Genomic DNA, 16,269 nt, shown 5'->3' with positions numbered 1-16,269 from the left:
AAACTTTGCCATGTATGCGAAATCGTCCAGATAACGACTCATTTGAAATTAAATTATGCATGAAACTAAAAATGAGAGGCGAAATGAAAATTTACCAGTTTGCGGAAAATAGTTTACGATGAAAATATTTAGATGTCATTTTTCTTGGCATATTTCGTAAAAAAAATATACCAATGTATGGTTATTGCGTCGCAATAATTTTATCAAAGATTTACGAATACCCTTTCCTTTTATTTTTTTTCGCAATTATGAAATTTGAAAAATTTGAAAATCTTGGTCTCTAGACCGGGCTATGTTTGGAGACCGGCTATAAGTAGAGTACTTATTTACGCCACGGTGTCTTTATTTTTCACAAGGGTACGTGGGTGCGATTTCCGGTTTCATCCCGGCAAACGGGGGGACAGAATCCCGGAAATTTTAACATGGGCCTTATGGGAAAAGGTCCCTAAAAAAAAAAAGGTCCTGCCCCCCGTCTGTCCCGGCGAACGCGTTCGCGCGTTTGCAGGGTTTTTCGCACCCACGCAAGGGTAACATTATTTTTAACACTGCTTTAAAATAGCGACTCGTACATATTTCGGTGAAGAATTACAAATTTTTTAGCCATTTTAATATTCCCATTTATACACAAAAGGTCTCCTGAGCGGAAATTGGGGAAACATATTAGCATTGTGGGACTTCTTAGGATTACGATTTGTCATTTCTGGGGGGGACAATTTCCTCCTGTCTTGCTGTCAGTTCAAAGAAGACGAGGACGCATTAGACAATGCTGGATAACCCTGCTCGGAACTATTTTGACTGTCCCCCGCATCCCCCCTCGCATAATTTGCGATCCTCCTCTCATCATCCGGCGGCCTCCCGACGCGACCTCTTTCCTTCTTCTTCTTATGCGTCTCTCTCTTCCGGCCTTCGTGCACCCATCGCACGTGCGACGCAATGTTCGCTTTGGAGTTGGACGTTTTGGGACAAATGGGACACTCGAAGGCATCCTTGTGATAATGGGTTTGCCGATGTTGTCTCAAGCCGGGTTGATGGCGAAACGTTTTTCCGCACGTTTCGCAAATCTCGGATTTCTCCAAATTCCCATGGAGTCGTTTCACGTGGTCTTTGAACTCGTAGTTGCGGGCAAAATCCTTCCCGCAGTCGTCGCAGTGATACTTCTTCTCTCGGATGTGGACATGTTGGATGTGAAGCGAGAGGTAGCGCGAGGTCCGGAACAGTTTCCCGCACGTGGTGCATAAGTGTTTTCGCTAAAGGGGGAGAAAATTTGGGGAATTTTTAGAAATTCTTCAGAAATATGTATCTGTATTAATGTAGGACTTGATGATTAATCGCCAAAATCATAAAAATCCGAACATTCGTGACCATCCCTCGGCTGTGGGAATTTATTTTCAAAATTCTGGACAAGAAATTTGTCGTCAATCAATTGATTAATAAACTGACCGTGAATTTTAAAATTAATATAAGCAAATTCGAATATTTCTGAAGATTTCTTAAGCTTGAGATTTCCTCATTCAAAAACTCTCAAAATCTGGAGTGTATATTTTTCTAAGAAATTGGCTCTAGAAATTTGTTCTCCGAGTTTTAAAATAATTTCCCACATCCGAGAAATGATTAAAAATTTGCAAGGGTGAAATATTTTCATAGAATTATGATTTTTTAAGAAATATATAAATACCTCATCCGAATGTGTTCTAATATGCGTATTCAAAAAATTCGAATTGAACTGTTTTCCACAAACGGGACAGGGTTTCTTAATCTTAGTTTTGCGGGTCGTTTTGGCTTTCAGCTTGGCCTCCTTGGCTTCCTGCGACCCCTTCGCATTCCTCTGCATTTTGGGGGGGACTTCGGGATGGACGGTGCGCATGTGGTGATACATGAAGCAGTTGGAGGAGTACTTCTTGTCGCATGTGGCGACCTGACAGGGGATCCCGCCTTCGTCCAGCTTCTTCGTCTTGTAAACTTTTCTCGTTCGGACAGGGGGGCAGGGGACGCCGGGGTGGTAATTCGTTATGTGAGTCCTTAATTGGTCCCACCGCTTAAAGGTGAGGTCACCTGTGCAAAAAATAGTTCTTCATTCAAAATTCGAAAAAGTTATTCACTAATCACTATTCAGTTTCATTCATTTTTAATCTCAAATTCGATGGATTTATCCTTATTAGATGGATTTCTCAATGTATTGAGTATAGTGTGAAAAATGAATAAAATTATTCATTCATTATTCATGAATTGAATATGAATTTCATATCATGAATTCATGAAATGAATAAAATTATTCATTATTATTCATGAATATGAAATGGAAAAATTATTCATTCATTGATTCATGAATATTAAATGAATAAATATTCATTCGTTCAAAAAGTTTGAAAAAATTATTCCTTCATTAAGTTTTTGAATAATGAATGAATAATTATTGTTTCTGTTTGAATAAATGAACGTGAACACTAGTGAACAGGTATAAATGTGATGTGAGGTTACATACATGTATCAGCCGGACAGGGTAAAGGTGTAAATTTTTCGTCGTGTTGCTGTTTAAAATGGCGATCTCTTGTTTCCACGGAGGCAAACGTTTTAAAACATTCGGAACACCCGAGTCGATTGGATTTAGCGGATTCGGTATTGTCGGATTTGGTATTATCGGGTTCGGTGTTGTCGGGTTCTGAATCGTTGTCATCTTCGTCACCAGAGGATGGCGAATAATTGGAGGATTCTTCGTCCGACAATTTGAGAGGATCAATTGCAAATTCGTCCGCTTCGGAGTCTTCAGCTATTTTAAAAATAAAAGATGAAAATCTTCTGAATCTTTTGAGTAAATTTGAAATTTGTGTCTGAATTACGCTTGTAAATTTGACATTTTCAAAATTTTTCCGACTACTTTTTACTAATCAGTATTAATAATTACCCTCATCCTCCCCGTCAGTCTTGAGTTGGATCTCTCCATAACCATGAGTTTCGCTTATACCATCATCTTCTATGTACATTTTTAATTATAAGTTGTATTTAATTAATTAAATAGAAAAGTTTTAAATGCCACATTAATTAATGTATTAGATACATATTTTGTAAATTGAATTTACCGAAACCTAGTGGATTATATGTTCCGGTAGAAACGTGGTCATCGTATAGCTCGGCGATGTCCTCCTCCTCCTTGATTAGAACGGCGAGGTCAAGCTCATCCTCAGGGTCTTTTTTGATTTCTATATTTTCCTCGATAGGGTCAATTTGATAATTTCTCAGGTCAAGCTTTTGACCTTGCGTGACCTCTTTGTCTTGTCTTTTATTAAAAGTGGGGGGAGGCGATGATGAAATAATTCCATGCGCTTTTCTCAACTCCGCCAATCTTTTAGCGACCTGGCTTTCGGTCCCACTCAATTTTAGAAACTGGACCGAAATTTTGTGTAATTCTCGAAATATGTGGGCGCAATCGGGACAAAAGTGGAGGAGGTCACCGTCGGGGTCAAGCTTATCTTCTGTAGGGACACCCATCCAGTAATAAAATAGAGAGGAGAGTCCTTTTGAAATGGAAATCGTCGTCGTCGCTCCATCGATTTCTGATAAAAGGAAACACAATTAAGATAAGTTGTTGAGGCAATTATTCACGCAGTCGTTGGTAACTTTTTAAATTCCGTAAATGTACAAAATATTTCTAAAGTTAGCTCACAAATTGTTGGAAGCTTGCTCAGATCAAGGGCGTCCCTTGTAATTTGTAAAATTTTGTAAAATTATGTTACAAAATTTGCAGATTTTACAAAGTTACCAATGCAATGATTGTCAAAAGGACCTCATTATTTCGTATAAATTTTAGAATTTACTCCCTTCACGCAAACAAATTATGTATAGGATCAAATCTTAATTAAAAAATCTCTCACCATACTGATTTTGCAGTAAAATTGACGACACTAAATTTCCAGCGGTGTTAACGGAGCAGCAATTACCACACAGAAGAGTGGTTATTGTGGTCATGATTATTTAAACGGTGGGAACATTACAATTACTAAATTGTAGGCTAAATGTCTCTTCATGTTTAATTAATCGACAATTTGAAACTTCAAACTTACATAGTGAAAGTAAACAAGAATGTGAATAAAATAAACCGAAAAGCAGCTGGCTCCACTTCGCACGTGTTGGTGTAAGATGAGATTCGTGCGTATTTATGTGACATTTTCATAAAAACTTTTTTGGGAATTTTACGCCATTAAATATGTATGCAATCACTGTCTAAATTAGTGACGAAGTAAATTTCTAAAAATATTGTGGGTCGGTATTCACGTCACTCAAAACTGACTTCGCAAATTTACGAAATCGGTGTCGTACTGAACGAATCATTTTACATGAAAATGCATTTATGGAAAATGAAAACGAGAGGAGAAAAAAAATAAAGGTGACATATTTGCTAAGGACGGAATAAATGCCAATTTTCTGCGCATATTTTGTAAAAAAAATACAACTTTTCGTAAAGTTGCGAAGATTTATAAGCAGTTGAAGTGAATACCCCCATTATTTTTTCTCCTAATTATGGCATTATTTAAAAAACTGCAAATCAACTCAGAACTTTCCTACATGCATATGTACAGGGTAACAATATTTACATATGTACAATGTGTGTAACCGGATGAGATCACTTCTCATCCCGACAAAAGCATCAATTCTCATAAAAACTCATGTACATATGTATGCCGAATGGTCAACCCGCATGGGAAAAAGATGTCATTTTGTCATCATTATACGATTATCAGAATAGCAGCAAACAATGAAAGTTCATGAAGTTACATGTGTAGCCAGAAATATGTACGTATGCAAATATGTACGCGTTAATTAATGATGTCAACAAATTCCACAGTGCCCACTCCCAATTTACATAAGTCACTAACAATGGAGGTCTCCCAACGTATGCTCACAAATTTGGACCAAACTGGCGTCAATCGATCACAAATATAATCAGTGTGAAATTTGCAAATGGAATTATTTGCCAATGCGCAGATTTGGCGGAGATATTTGCATCCAAAGCTGGAAAATTGCGCAGCAAATTTGGAAAACGAAAAATTTGCCGACCTTGGGGTGCATTTTCGCCTCTTTCTATGCAAATATCTCCGCTAAACTTAAGCATTGGCAGATAGTGCCATTCGCAAATTTCACACTGATTATATTTTGATCGATCGACGCTAGTTTGGTCCAAATCTGAGAGCATACGTTGGGAGACCTCCATTTTAAGCATTTTAATTTACGTACACGTCTTAAGTGTCAAGTCGTCTTCAGGATCATTGATCGGAAGTCGAAACGTATTAAGCATTCAATCAATATTATTCAAACACGATTCAATGGAAGACAAACGTTTGCCAAGTCTGTAGCGTTCGGTGAAACGTTAATTAACGTTAATTAAGTACAAACATCTGGCATATAAATATGCCGTCATTGAACAAAATTCAGCACATGTAAGTATTTAATATCGACTAACAACACACATATTTACATAACCCAAACTTATTATCATTATTTAATTCCTGTCAAAAATTTAGATATTTTATCGATATTGTAATAAATAAAATATGTACTCAAAATTCCTCCTTCTTCTCATCTGCTTCGAAGTGGTATGTGTACATATTTTGGATACGCTTATTTTTCTTAAAATTTGGCAAATTAGAAATTTTTTCCATGAATTTCAAATTCCTAAATATTATTATGTAATTTAATATCGTACAGAGAAACGAAACTTTTAAGGCGGTACATACTACAAATTCGGTATTAAAATAATACCAAGGCGTAATATATGACTCTACCAAAGTCGTATTGATAAGTACATAATATCGTGTGTGTAATAGCTCGGTGTTAAATATGAAGGACAAATTTGAACCTCTGAAAAAAATTTTTGCTACTAAAAACCAGTCGAAATTATAAGAAAGAAAACGTTTATAAAAATAAACGACATTAATCTTAAAATTTCAAATTTCCAGACGCTATCGTACCACGGACAAATTTTTGTGGGAGGTTCCACTCAGCCAGTAACGCCTGCGAAAGCGTCCCTTTATCCGTTTGGAGATCCCAGAATTAAGTCGGATTTGACCCTCACGGCAGCAGAGGATGAGGGACAAAGTGACCACGGAATCCAGAAGCGTGCCACTTATTACTACTACGTCCCCCGGCCCTCGAGTTGCGGGGGGTACACGGAATTTGAATGCGCCCTGGCCTGCGTAATAAGAGGAAATGATTGCTATATTTGTGGAAATCTGTATTGCCACTGTGGCAATAATTTTTGCTAATTATGTACATTTTAACCATGGTCATTATTTATTTGGACTTATATGTATATTGCGTTTAATTAATTAAGAAATACTGGTGAATTTCCTACTTCAAAAATTATAGTTGAGCATATTCAAAATTGTTTATATTTTTAACACGTTAAACTTTAAGATATTTTTAAGGGCTGATATGTATACAAGGTTCATAAGTTAATTAGGATTCGTAGATTGCGTAACTTTGGCAATTCGGGATTGGTATAAGACAAACACGTAAATTAAAAATAAATCTGTACATATTTCTTCATGTACATAATTTTTTTTAATCTGCAGATATTTTTGCCAAACTGATGTAAATGAAAAAAAAATACTAAATAGATGTTATCAATAAACACAGTAAATATTGAAAATGCTAAATAAATAAAATAAAAGGATACGAAGAAATGAATACCCTCATAGTTTATTAATTTACACCGTCTTCCCCTCCGCATACAAATTTCCACAGGGCTGCCCACTTTTCAAATGCAGCTTGACATTCTCCTTCCTACAAAAGACTTTCGAGCAGATCGGACACGTGAAATCTTTCCTTCCTTCGTTGTCATGGAGGCGCACGTGGTGACGCAAATGGCGCTCTTGGCGATAACTTTTCCCACAGGTTTCGCACTCATACCGTTTCTCGGCGGGGTCGAGGTGTTTCGTTTTCACGTGCTGGTCAAGCGCCCATTTTCGCGCGCACGTGATCCCACAATGCGGACAGATAGAGCGAACCTTGTTGTGCACCTCGTCCACGTGGATGCCCAAATTTCGCTCGGTCCGAAACAGCTTGTCGCATTGGAGGCAGGGAATGTTTTTCTGCAGAGAAAATTTATAGTGTAAAAAAATATTTCAAAATTTGCAATGTTTTTTTTTTATTTTTACAAAACCTGTGCAGTATGAGTGGCAATATGGGTGTGAAGGCAGCTTGTCCTTATGAGCTTTCCACAAGTGGGGCACAAACTTTTGGTGGGGATACGGATGCGTTTCTTATAATTTGGATTTTTCTGCAAAATTAAAAACAATGGAAAAAATAAGAATATATATTCCAGACTTCCACAAAATTATTGAAATGAATTCGTGAGCAATAACGCTTAAGAAAATTTAAAAATGTCGCTAATTTCTTGCAATTTTGCAAAATCTTAACTTCACATTAACTTAACGCGACCAAATTTGCAAATATATCAAAAATATCTCACCTCTTTCGTATGTATTCTCACGTGCGCTGCGAGACCAGTGGATCGCACCAACTTTCCACAAATTGGACACGGCTTATCTATCCGGCGACGCGGTTTTTTATCGCTTCTCTCCCTGCTTTCTTTCTTCGCATGAGCACGGTCGGACTCTCCTCTAGGCGTCTTGGCTACCTCCACTAAATTCACTTTGTGCTCAGATTTCGCATGTTGTTGCAACCGATCTTTTCGCGAAAACGTTCTCCCACAGGATTCCTCCGGACAAGGATACTTTCTGGTCTCGGATGATAGGGGGGGTCGCCCTTTTTTTCTTTTTTCCGGGAGCGGGACTTCCGGGTGCGCATGCGCTAAATGATGTCTTAAGCGGTCATTTCTATTAAAACTTCTGACACAATGTTCCACAGGACAGGGGAATTCTTTTTGGCGAATTTTATGACGATTTGCAGAGTCAGATTCAGACTCGGAGGGAAGATAATCACTGCCAAGAAGGGAATTTGGAGTGGGACAGGATGCCTCCTCGTCCTCCAGGAATTTGAGGGGGTCAATTTCAAATTCTTCGTCATCATCATTGTTATCACCACCTATAATCATTTAAATTGTATTACTGAGGGCAATGATTATGAGTTCGCATAGTTAGCAAAGACAAGAAGGGTATTCACTCGATTACAAAAAATAAGTTTGCAATTCCGGAAAAAATGCTGACTTAATAATTCATTTGCGAACTTGCACATTTTCACGGCTAGTATTTAGTTCGCAATTTTTGTCAAAATTACTTTGCAACTCGTACACGCGAATTGACTACATAATATTTATGTAAATCACTCAATTATACATATCCTCAAACGTATGTACTTAAATTGTAACCTGATAAGTCTACATTGTCATCCAGGTTGAATGTTTCGACGTAATTTTCGTCCACCTGCATTTCATCCTCGTCCAGAGATAATGGTTCTTCTTTCACCTCAGCGGTCGAACAATCTGGGCGACGCTCCTCCTCCTTCGTCACATCTTCAAATCGTCTACTTCCCCTTCTCAGTCGGGCCTCGTTCCTCGAGGTGGGTGTGGTTTTCTGCCCATTAAATACTTTGTGCCTCAATTCCTCCAATTTCTTAGAAACCTGACCCTCCTTCCGGCTCAATTCGATAAACTGGGTCGAGAAGTTGTACACAATTTGCAAAATTTGCACGCATTTCGCACATAACAGCAGCGAAAGATCTTCCCTTCGAAATTTTACGTCGTACGCCTCCTCCCCCACCCAGAAACAAAATAGGGACGAGATCGCGGCAGAAATTGACAAATTTTCCTCTCCGTCGTTCCCTACAGGTAAAAAAGATTAATAATAACAAAAAATTAAAATTACAACTCAATACAAAACTACAGACCCATAAATATAAATTAGATAATTTTTGACTAATTAATTTCAACTCACCACCAATTCTTGCCAGTGAAGACACCAAGTTAGAAATTTCTTTCTGCTGAGCACAACAATTGCTGCAGGTATTCTCCTTTTTTATTGACGTCTCCATAATGATAAACGTCTGTCGACAATTAACGATACTATTCGTGGTGAACACTTTTTTACTGTAGAATAATTTGCAAGAGACAAAAAATATTCCGAAAACTTTGCTGCATTTTAGCAGCTGATGTTTACTTTCTGTCTTTCCCACGTCGCCTTCGGCTGGACAAATGTGCATGAAGCTACCCGAAGCCGAACGTGAACTTGGCGGAACACCCTAAGTCGCGTGAACTTACCCGAAGACGCTTTGTTTTCACCCGAAACTTCTTAGGTAAGAAGTGTGGTACCACACTTGCTAGTTTGGGAAATCGAACCGAACCGAACCAATATTTTTTTTTAATTACCGAACCGAACCGGACTAGTTCACGCGGCGAACCCAACTGGCTTTTTTTATTTTGAGTGAGCCAGAAAGGGTTCGCGGAAAGTGCATAAGGAAAAACGCCACGATAGAGGGTTCATTTTCCCCCCTTAATCGTAGCAATCATGCAGCACGTGGTAGCTGCTGGCCGGCCAAGCAGTGTGTGCTTCGCCCCACGACGGTGGTGCACCATCGTGCCTCACCGCCACCACCACCAATCCCCACATATCCTGGCATCAAAAATGACGTTGAAGTCACATAGGTGGCGTCTGCACCCCAATTTGTGCACCAGACCCTCCATCGTAGAACCTGGAATTTGGGGAGACACGACTCAGAAATAGGGGTGCAGACGCCACCTATGTGGTTTCAACGTCATTTTTGATGCGGTGGTGGCGGTGAGAGTTGCAGCCACCACGTTTGGCAGCTGGAACGAAATCGTGTGTGCTCCAAAAATCTCACTTTTTCATCTTTTTTACGTGTGGTTTTTTTCAAATACACTTTCCAGGAACTCTAACCGTGCAGAGTCCTCGCAGGAACTAGAACCGAACCGAACCAGTAAATTAAGCTTCGGCACCGCATTTGATCTGTTCTCTAGTGGTAAGATAGTTTACCACCAGAGAAAATTATCTGGCTGTGGCCCGAGAGGGGCCACCACCACTCAATCACCTGGTCTCTTTGGGCCCGTTCATATATTATGTCGAGGAATTATATTATGTCAATTCTTCGACACCCACCTGACGTTTCTTTGTCAATAATCAAATTATCAACATTTGCTTGACCCCCAAATGGTGACATAAGCTTCTCTTCATAATAGGTTCCTTTACAAATTCATTAATTTTTCTACATATATACCTATGTAAGTATGCATACCCTTGAATGGAAATTTTTAAAACCTCTCAACTTCTAACATGGCCTAAAAATGCATTTCGTGTGTAGCATTACTCATCAATGCGAGATATATTTTCAGTGATTTTGAAAATTGCTCGTTGAGTCATAAAATTCTTTTTAGTTCATGGCGTCGATTTACCAAATTACGGTACCACGCTGCGGTGGCCTTATGGGGCACTTTCCAACAATTCCCCAGACCTCGTCCTGCATATATTCTTCCGTCTTGAGGGCTGGAAGGACCGTCAGTGAAATTTCGTTGGGCCACACTCCCGGGGGCGAAATGGTCCCCCGGTTGACCTTTGACATTAAAATTGGCTTAGGTTGTAGGCCTATGTGTGTGTAGCTTACCCTCCAAATTTGAAAGCATTTGGTCAACCACAACGCCGGGCGCAGTATGGCGACACTTGAAAAACCCCCTTTTCGGCCCTTTTCAACGCCTTATACACTCACACAATATGCATTCCCCATGATTTGGGTACTATTTGGTGAAATTAATAAAGATACAGTTGCTTAATATATTTCTGTGTTAGGAAGTCATTATCATTAACATAATTATACCAAGGTAGTATCAAATTTAAACTACATACCTAATATTTCTATAATTTTCATGACTCAGATAATTCTGCTAACTTAAACAACTTGTTTCTTGCATTTTGTTACTCAAGAGGATCAGATTTCTGCGACAGGATACTTTTACCCTTCAGACCTAACACAATTTGCCTTTTGTGCACATAATTCTATTTGCGGATTTGGTGACTAGACATCGAACGTGTGAAATATGTATAAATTCTGTCCCACGCTCGTACAGTGGCGACTGCAGGTTATGCGTCATGCATTAACACCAAGGTCTACATTTCCTGGATACTTATTTTCAGTCTCTCACAGACTTTGGGCCACTGTACACTAGTTAGCTCACCAGACGGTCGAGTACACTTATTTTACGACTCCTTAAATTGTACAAGGATAGATTGCCTATTTTAATCTAGCGTGCCAATTTGGAATTAATACAAGATTGCTGGATAGTTATTTCCAACTGAAAATGCTGGGCATTATCGACCTAATCATAACTACATGATTTTACGCCCGGCCAACTTCTGACGACGGATACGAAGAACTAAGCTGGGAATCTTTCGACCCACGAACCACCACGACTTTGGAGCCATGGGTCGAAGCAATAAATCATAGCTTGGTGAATAAATCATCAAGACCTGAATACGAATTTAAAGAGGAAAAAGTATCTATCCCATCTTCTACCCGTTACAAGGAAGAAGAAAAAGAAAGCAATAATCCCACCACTGTTTCATCCACACCTGAAAATCTGTTCAAGGAAGAGAAAATCATCATCCCTTCCTCTACTGTGTTCATGGGTCCATGGGAAGAAGCGGAAGAAAGCCAAAGCTTGACAACAACACCATTCAGCCGTCATGTGAAGATGATATGAGGAGAACTACAGCTACGCATCCGATTTTCAGCGCATGAATCACCATAACACTCGATAATAATATCTCTTACCCCCCGCACCCATCTCCTCCTCCATCTACCACGGAGAAAGGAAGCGACCCATCCCCTCCCCCACAAGAAAACGAGTTTGCATCATCATCTCCTCCTCCTTCGCAAAACTAGTCAGAAATTAAACTTCAGACAATACCTGATGAAATTTAAGGATTAGGCTAAGGGGTTTCGCAAATCAGTAAACAATAGTGACGCCACGCCTTCGTTGATTCAAAGTTTTATTTAGTATTAGTCTCGACGATCACTTTGTGGCACATTGGAACAAGGATAATGCGGAAACCAACACGTCAAATTACTACGTTAAAGCCATTGGGCATTGCGGCAGAAATATTTGCAAAATGAAATACGATTGTTACCTGTACAACGAACCTAGGGGGCTCGAGGACGCTAAAATAGTGGTGTGGTAAGTGATGTCCTTAATAAAGAATAAATATAAGCAAAGTAAAAATGGAAATGATGATTTAAGGCCACGCGATACACTGCATCATGACCTTTCAGAGCCTGTAACTCGGCCGATGAGTGGGACATCCAGAACGGAATTAAGAGAAGAATTGAAAAGTAAAAAAGGGTCAGTTTTCCGGCGCGAGGAATTCCAGGAAACACTCACCACTGCAATTAAGAAAGGAAACATGGTCGGTATTCCAAAGCTGGCCACACTGCGTCGCACTAGGATGGAGGGACCTTCCGTTGTCTCACAATATTTAATTAGCGAAACAGCTTAGTAGTTTGAAAGTTTTTACATCCCTTAGGGTAAGGCCCTGGACGACTTGGGCAGAGATCTGCTTCAAGATTTAGTGTTTCGCAGAGCGCAGTTTGACGAAATGGAACAATGGAAACGAGGTTTACGGAAAAAGAAACTAGTTCAAAATGAAGACGAGGACGAGTGCAGCCACCCGGAATATAAACTGGTTGGTTACATTCAAAAAATTTCCGCCTTTCCATTTGTTGGTACATAAGTACATAGTGATATCATTATTACCTCAGTATCAAATAATTGAATATGTATCACGGCCTTGGTTCCAACAGTTTCCCTCTTCACAGCGAAGGAATTTGGGACTTAGAACATTGCTAAAGAACATTGCTAAAGATGAGCAAGGATACACCGCTTCATATGGCTGCCACTTCGTCACTTACAACTAAACTACATCAGCCATATACTGATGGCAACCTTAGTATTTACAGATATTATTCGTATCGTAAATTAACTTACATATGTCAGTTAATTTTGTAAGCGGAGTAGGTTTTTGTCATCAAAAACCACGTTACGATTTTTACGAAGGTTCACCACTTACTTTTCGTAAACCACATTTATCATACTAAGGCCACGAAGAAATGAATACATAACAAATGATATGCATGAATATATAAATTAATAATTGAGTACCTCATGAATACCCGCCATATCATTTATTTCATATAAGTTCATTCAAAATAAGTGAAGTTAAATATTCTTTTACTCTTCAAACATTAACAGACAACAATAAATTAATCGTTTTTTCCAAGATTAAGTAATAAAACTGGCACATCGTCGTCCTTCGGATCATTAAGAATTCCGAATTTCCAATTCCTCCCGGAATCCTGAGCAGGTACAAAATGAGCCAAAAGTGCAAGTCTTTTTCGCATCGATTTCACCAAATTGCACATAAAAAATTACAAATTCAGTTTTGGGTGGGGGATTAATATAGCATAGCTGTTTTTGAATTATATTCAACCACACCCCCTTCAAAAATTGGGGAAGAAAATTGGGAAAAATGAGAAGGTCAATGTACACTCGGTACAGAAAGAAGTAGATACCAACTTGCATTTGACATTTGACTTCCATCATGAATATGAACATTTTGATGCATCAATACTCAAAATTCGAAAATTGGCGGTTTTTCGACCTACATATAAATCGTTAAAAAAGTGACCTTAGCGGTCATTTCGCGGCTGACAACCTGATGCCAGATTTTTCTTCGTCAGAAGTGCCACATTTTCCGCTTTTGTTGTCCGCTGCGAAATGACCGCTACCATGACTTTTTTGGGGTCAAAGTTTCTGAGGGAGGGGCTTATACGGCAGGAGCCGTAACAATGTATAGGTATTTATGATATACATAAAGGTAATTACATAGAAGCTATTAAAACAGCCTCAAATCGCCCCAAATTTAAAACTTAAGCTTTTCTGAATTTATAATGATGATATGCATTCGAAAATTAACGATATGAGGCTTATCAACGAAGTTATCAATTTTTCAGATAAGCAAATTTAGTTTATCCAAATCGCCCCAAACTTAAAACTTAAGCTTTCCTGAATTTATAATGATGATATGCATTCGAAAATTAACGCTATCGGGCTTATCACTGCGCTTATCAGTTTTTAAGATAAGCAAATTTAGTTTGTCCAAATCTCCCCAAATTTAAAACTTAAGCTTATCTGAATATATAATGGTAGTATCCACTCGAAAATAAACGCTATCGGGCTTATCACTGCGCTTATCAGTTTTTAAGATAAGCAAATTTAGTTTGTCCAATTCGCCCCAAATTTAAAACTTAAGCTCAACGATTTATCAACTGAACCAACTCGTGTAAGAGATGAAAAGCATCTCAACACGAGTTGGTTCATAATCCCGGTAAACAATTTGAAGAGAGTGAGAAGTGAGACGGACCACCATACGGCACTGGCAACGACAGTCAGCGGTGGTGGTCCACCAGAATCCGAGTCTCACTCTGCCTTTCGCTAAATAATGGAAACTGCGTTTGTGAAACGGTTGGGCTGGTTCAGCTCAGCACCTTCATCGAATTCACCACTTTCTTCAAAAATTTCCTCGTTTTCCCATTTCCCACCAATCCGACCACTTGCCCCATCTGTTTTACCACAAACTCTTAAACATCACCAAACTCAACCAACAAGTAACCTATGATCGGTGTTATTATTAACGTTACTCCAACAAAGCGCAGATAACAACTTGCCTCGTCTCGAGCAGTTTGGCGTTCGAGACACTGACCAAAATTAGAATGGCGAGGGTGCAGAATGCCGTGCAAAATATGTGAGAACCAACTACCATCTTGCAAATTGTGGAACGCCACGAGTTTGTCTTCATGTGGTAGAGGTGTCTGTCAGAAATTTTGAAATGGATCGGAAATCTCCAGTGATATTGGTAACATTTGGAAAATGTGGAGGTGAGCCGCCATATCGTATCAGTATCCATTTCGGAATTTTTATCCTTCTAACAGGGTAAATTTTTAGCCTCTAAGATAATTACACTGATAAAAATATAGGTTAGAATATTTCCAAGCGGTACTTGTAACATGTGACGCTAGCAAAGTGTTATTTACGAGCTATACTTTAGGTCTAGTTCGGTATTAAAGTTCTACCACATCAATAGTAAATTTTTACGGACCGATACATAAGTTTAATACACGGAGAAATCAATACCCGCTTGACTACAAGATTTATAATATTGTACATATATTTCAAGAAAATCCTGAACCACATATTATACTAGTCTAGCAACCTTTACATAGTTACTGCATAATATATTAGGATTATATAGAAATATTAAATATCGTGGAATTGCAAAATCATGCCATTATTCGCCGAGGGAAGGGAATAATAACCAGAAAAAAATTTTGACTCGGGGAATTAATATCTGCCCTATATAAATTATTTAGAGCGGAAAGCAGCTTAAATTGTATTGTGAAATATATCTTTCAGCGTTTTGTGCCTACTTCATGCTGCTTATAATAGTGATAAATCAGTAAATTAATAAATTTAAATATATGTATTATCTACTATTCAAACAAGAAATCAAAAAGGTCAATTAAATTATGCCCGGGTTAGGTCCTGTTTTGTGGGTCCCGAAAAAATATATTTATTGTATAATGATTCGATACAAGTTGCCTAAGAGAGCATGATCAAGCTTTAAATTTTTATGAGTAATACGACAGGATAAAAAACACCGTGAATTGAAAACTTGTAAGGCAACCGTTATTCGAGAGGGGAGGGTATCATAACCAGCAAATAATTTTTATAGTGAATCAATAAACAAGTTAAATTGCTCTCAAAAAGAGTTTATCTAATATTCCTGCGATAAGAAGTATATTAAAAAGAAACTCGTTATACAACACAACGCACTTTTAAAAATCTGGTAAACTTACATATATACTTTTTCCTGTTGGTAATAACTTTCTACCGAAATGGTCGCAGTTTACAGATATTTGTGAGTGGTAAATTTTTCAATGATCGTTAATACCGTTCCGGTAAAGTCACATGCAAAAGATTTCCTTATTACCAGTTTTTTAAGGGTGCCTATGTGTGTAAATATTTTAAATTGTGTCTAAAACTATCAACCATCGTGGCTACTTCATGGGCTTAACCTCATTCTGACCATAATTCTAAAGAAAACATGTCTCTTCGGTACGATATTGATTTCATGTATAATTGTACCTGATAAAAATTAATATTTCTATTATTGTTGTATGTATGTAGTTGTGGTTTGTTTGTAGTTCTGGTTTTCGGTTTTGTGATTTGTAGTTGTAGTTTAGTGGCATAATTGT

At 38.4% G+C, this 16,269-nt stretch overlaps 2 protein-coding genes across 4 annotated transcripts; both read right to left on the bottom strand.

Moving 5' to 3' along the window:
* Positions 1–210: 210 nt before the first annotated feature.
* Positions 211–4,105, bottom strand: LOC110855169 (zinc finger protein 358). 2 transcript variants are annotated; one of them, XM_035855797.1, is made up of 6 exons: positions 3,870–4,105; positions 3,078–3,551; positions 2,903–2,968; positions 2,483–2,767; positions 1,676–2,052; positions 211–1,247 (listed from the first exon to the last, which is right to left on the bottom strand). In XM_035855797.1, the coding sequence occupies exons 1-6, from the start codon at positions 3,961–3,963 to the stop codon at positions 732–734; spliced, it is 1,812 nt and encodes a 603-aa protein (XP_035711690.1). In that variant the 5' UTR covers positions 3,964–4,105; the 3' UTR covers positions 211–731. The 2 variants fall into 2 exon arrangements, with proteins under 2 accessions (XP_035711690.1, XP_021959282.1); XM_022103590.2 differs by having other exon boundaries at positions 2,903–2,971; positions 3,870–4,104.
* Positions 4,106–5,963: 1,858 nt separating this feature from the next.
* LOC110855172 (zinc finger protein 26) lies at positions 5,964–9,319 on the bottom strand. 2 transcript variants are annotated; one of them, XM_022103592.2, is made up of 6 exons: positions 8,889–9,318; positions 8,324–8,776; positions 7,466–8,040; positions 7,157–7,273; positions 6,685–7,085; positions 5,964–6,184 (listed from the first exon to the last, which is right to left on the bottom strand). In XM_022103592.2, the coding sequence occupies exons 1-5, from the start codon at positions 9,151–9,153 to the stop codon at positions 6,702–6,704; spliced, it is 1,794 nt and encodes a 597-aa protein (XP_021959284.2). In that variant the 5' UTR covers positions 9,154–9,318; the 3' UTR covers positions 5,964–6,184; positions 6,685–6,701. The 2 variants fall into 2 exon arrangements, with proteins under 2 accessions (XP_021959284.2, XP_035711692.1); XM_035855799.1 differs by lacking the exon at positions 5,964–6,184 and having other exon boundaries at positions 6,668–7,085; positions 8,889–9,319.
* Positions 9,320–16,269: the final 6,950 nt, after the last annotated feature.

This window comes from Folsomia candida, unplaced genomic scaffold (genome assembly GCF_002217175.1).
Source record: "Folsomia candida strain VU population unplaced genomic scaffold, ASM221717v1 Fcan01_Sc011, whole genome shotgun sequence".
Taxonomy (NCBI): domain Eukaryota; kingdom Metazoa; phylum Arthropoda; class Collembola; order Entomobryomorpha; family Isotomidae; genus Folsomia; species Folsomia candida.
The sequence above is the reverse complement of the archived record's forward strand: the minus strand, read 5'-3'. Positions and strand labels throughout refer to the sequence as shown.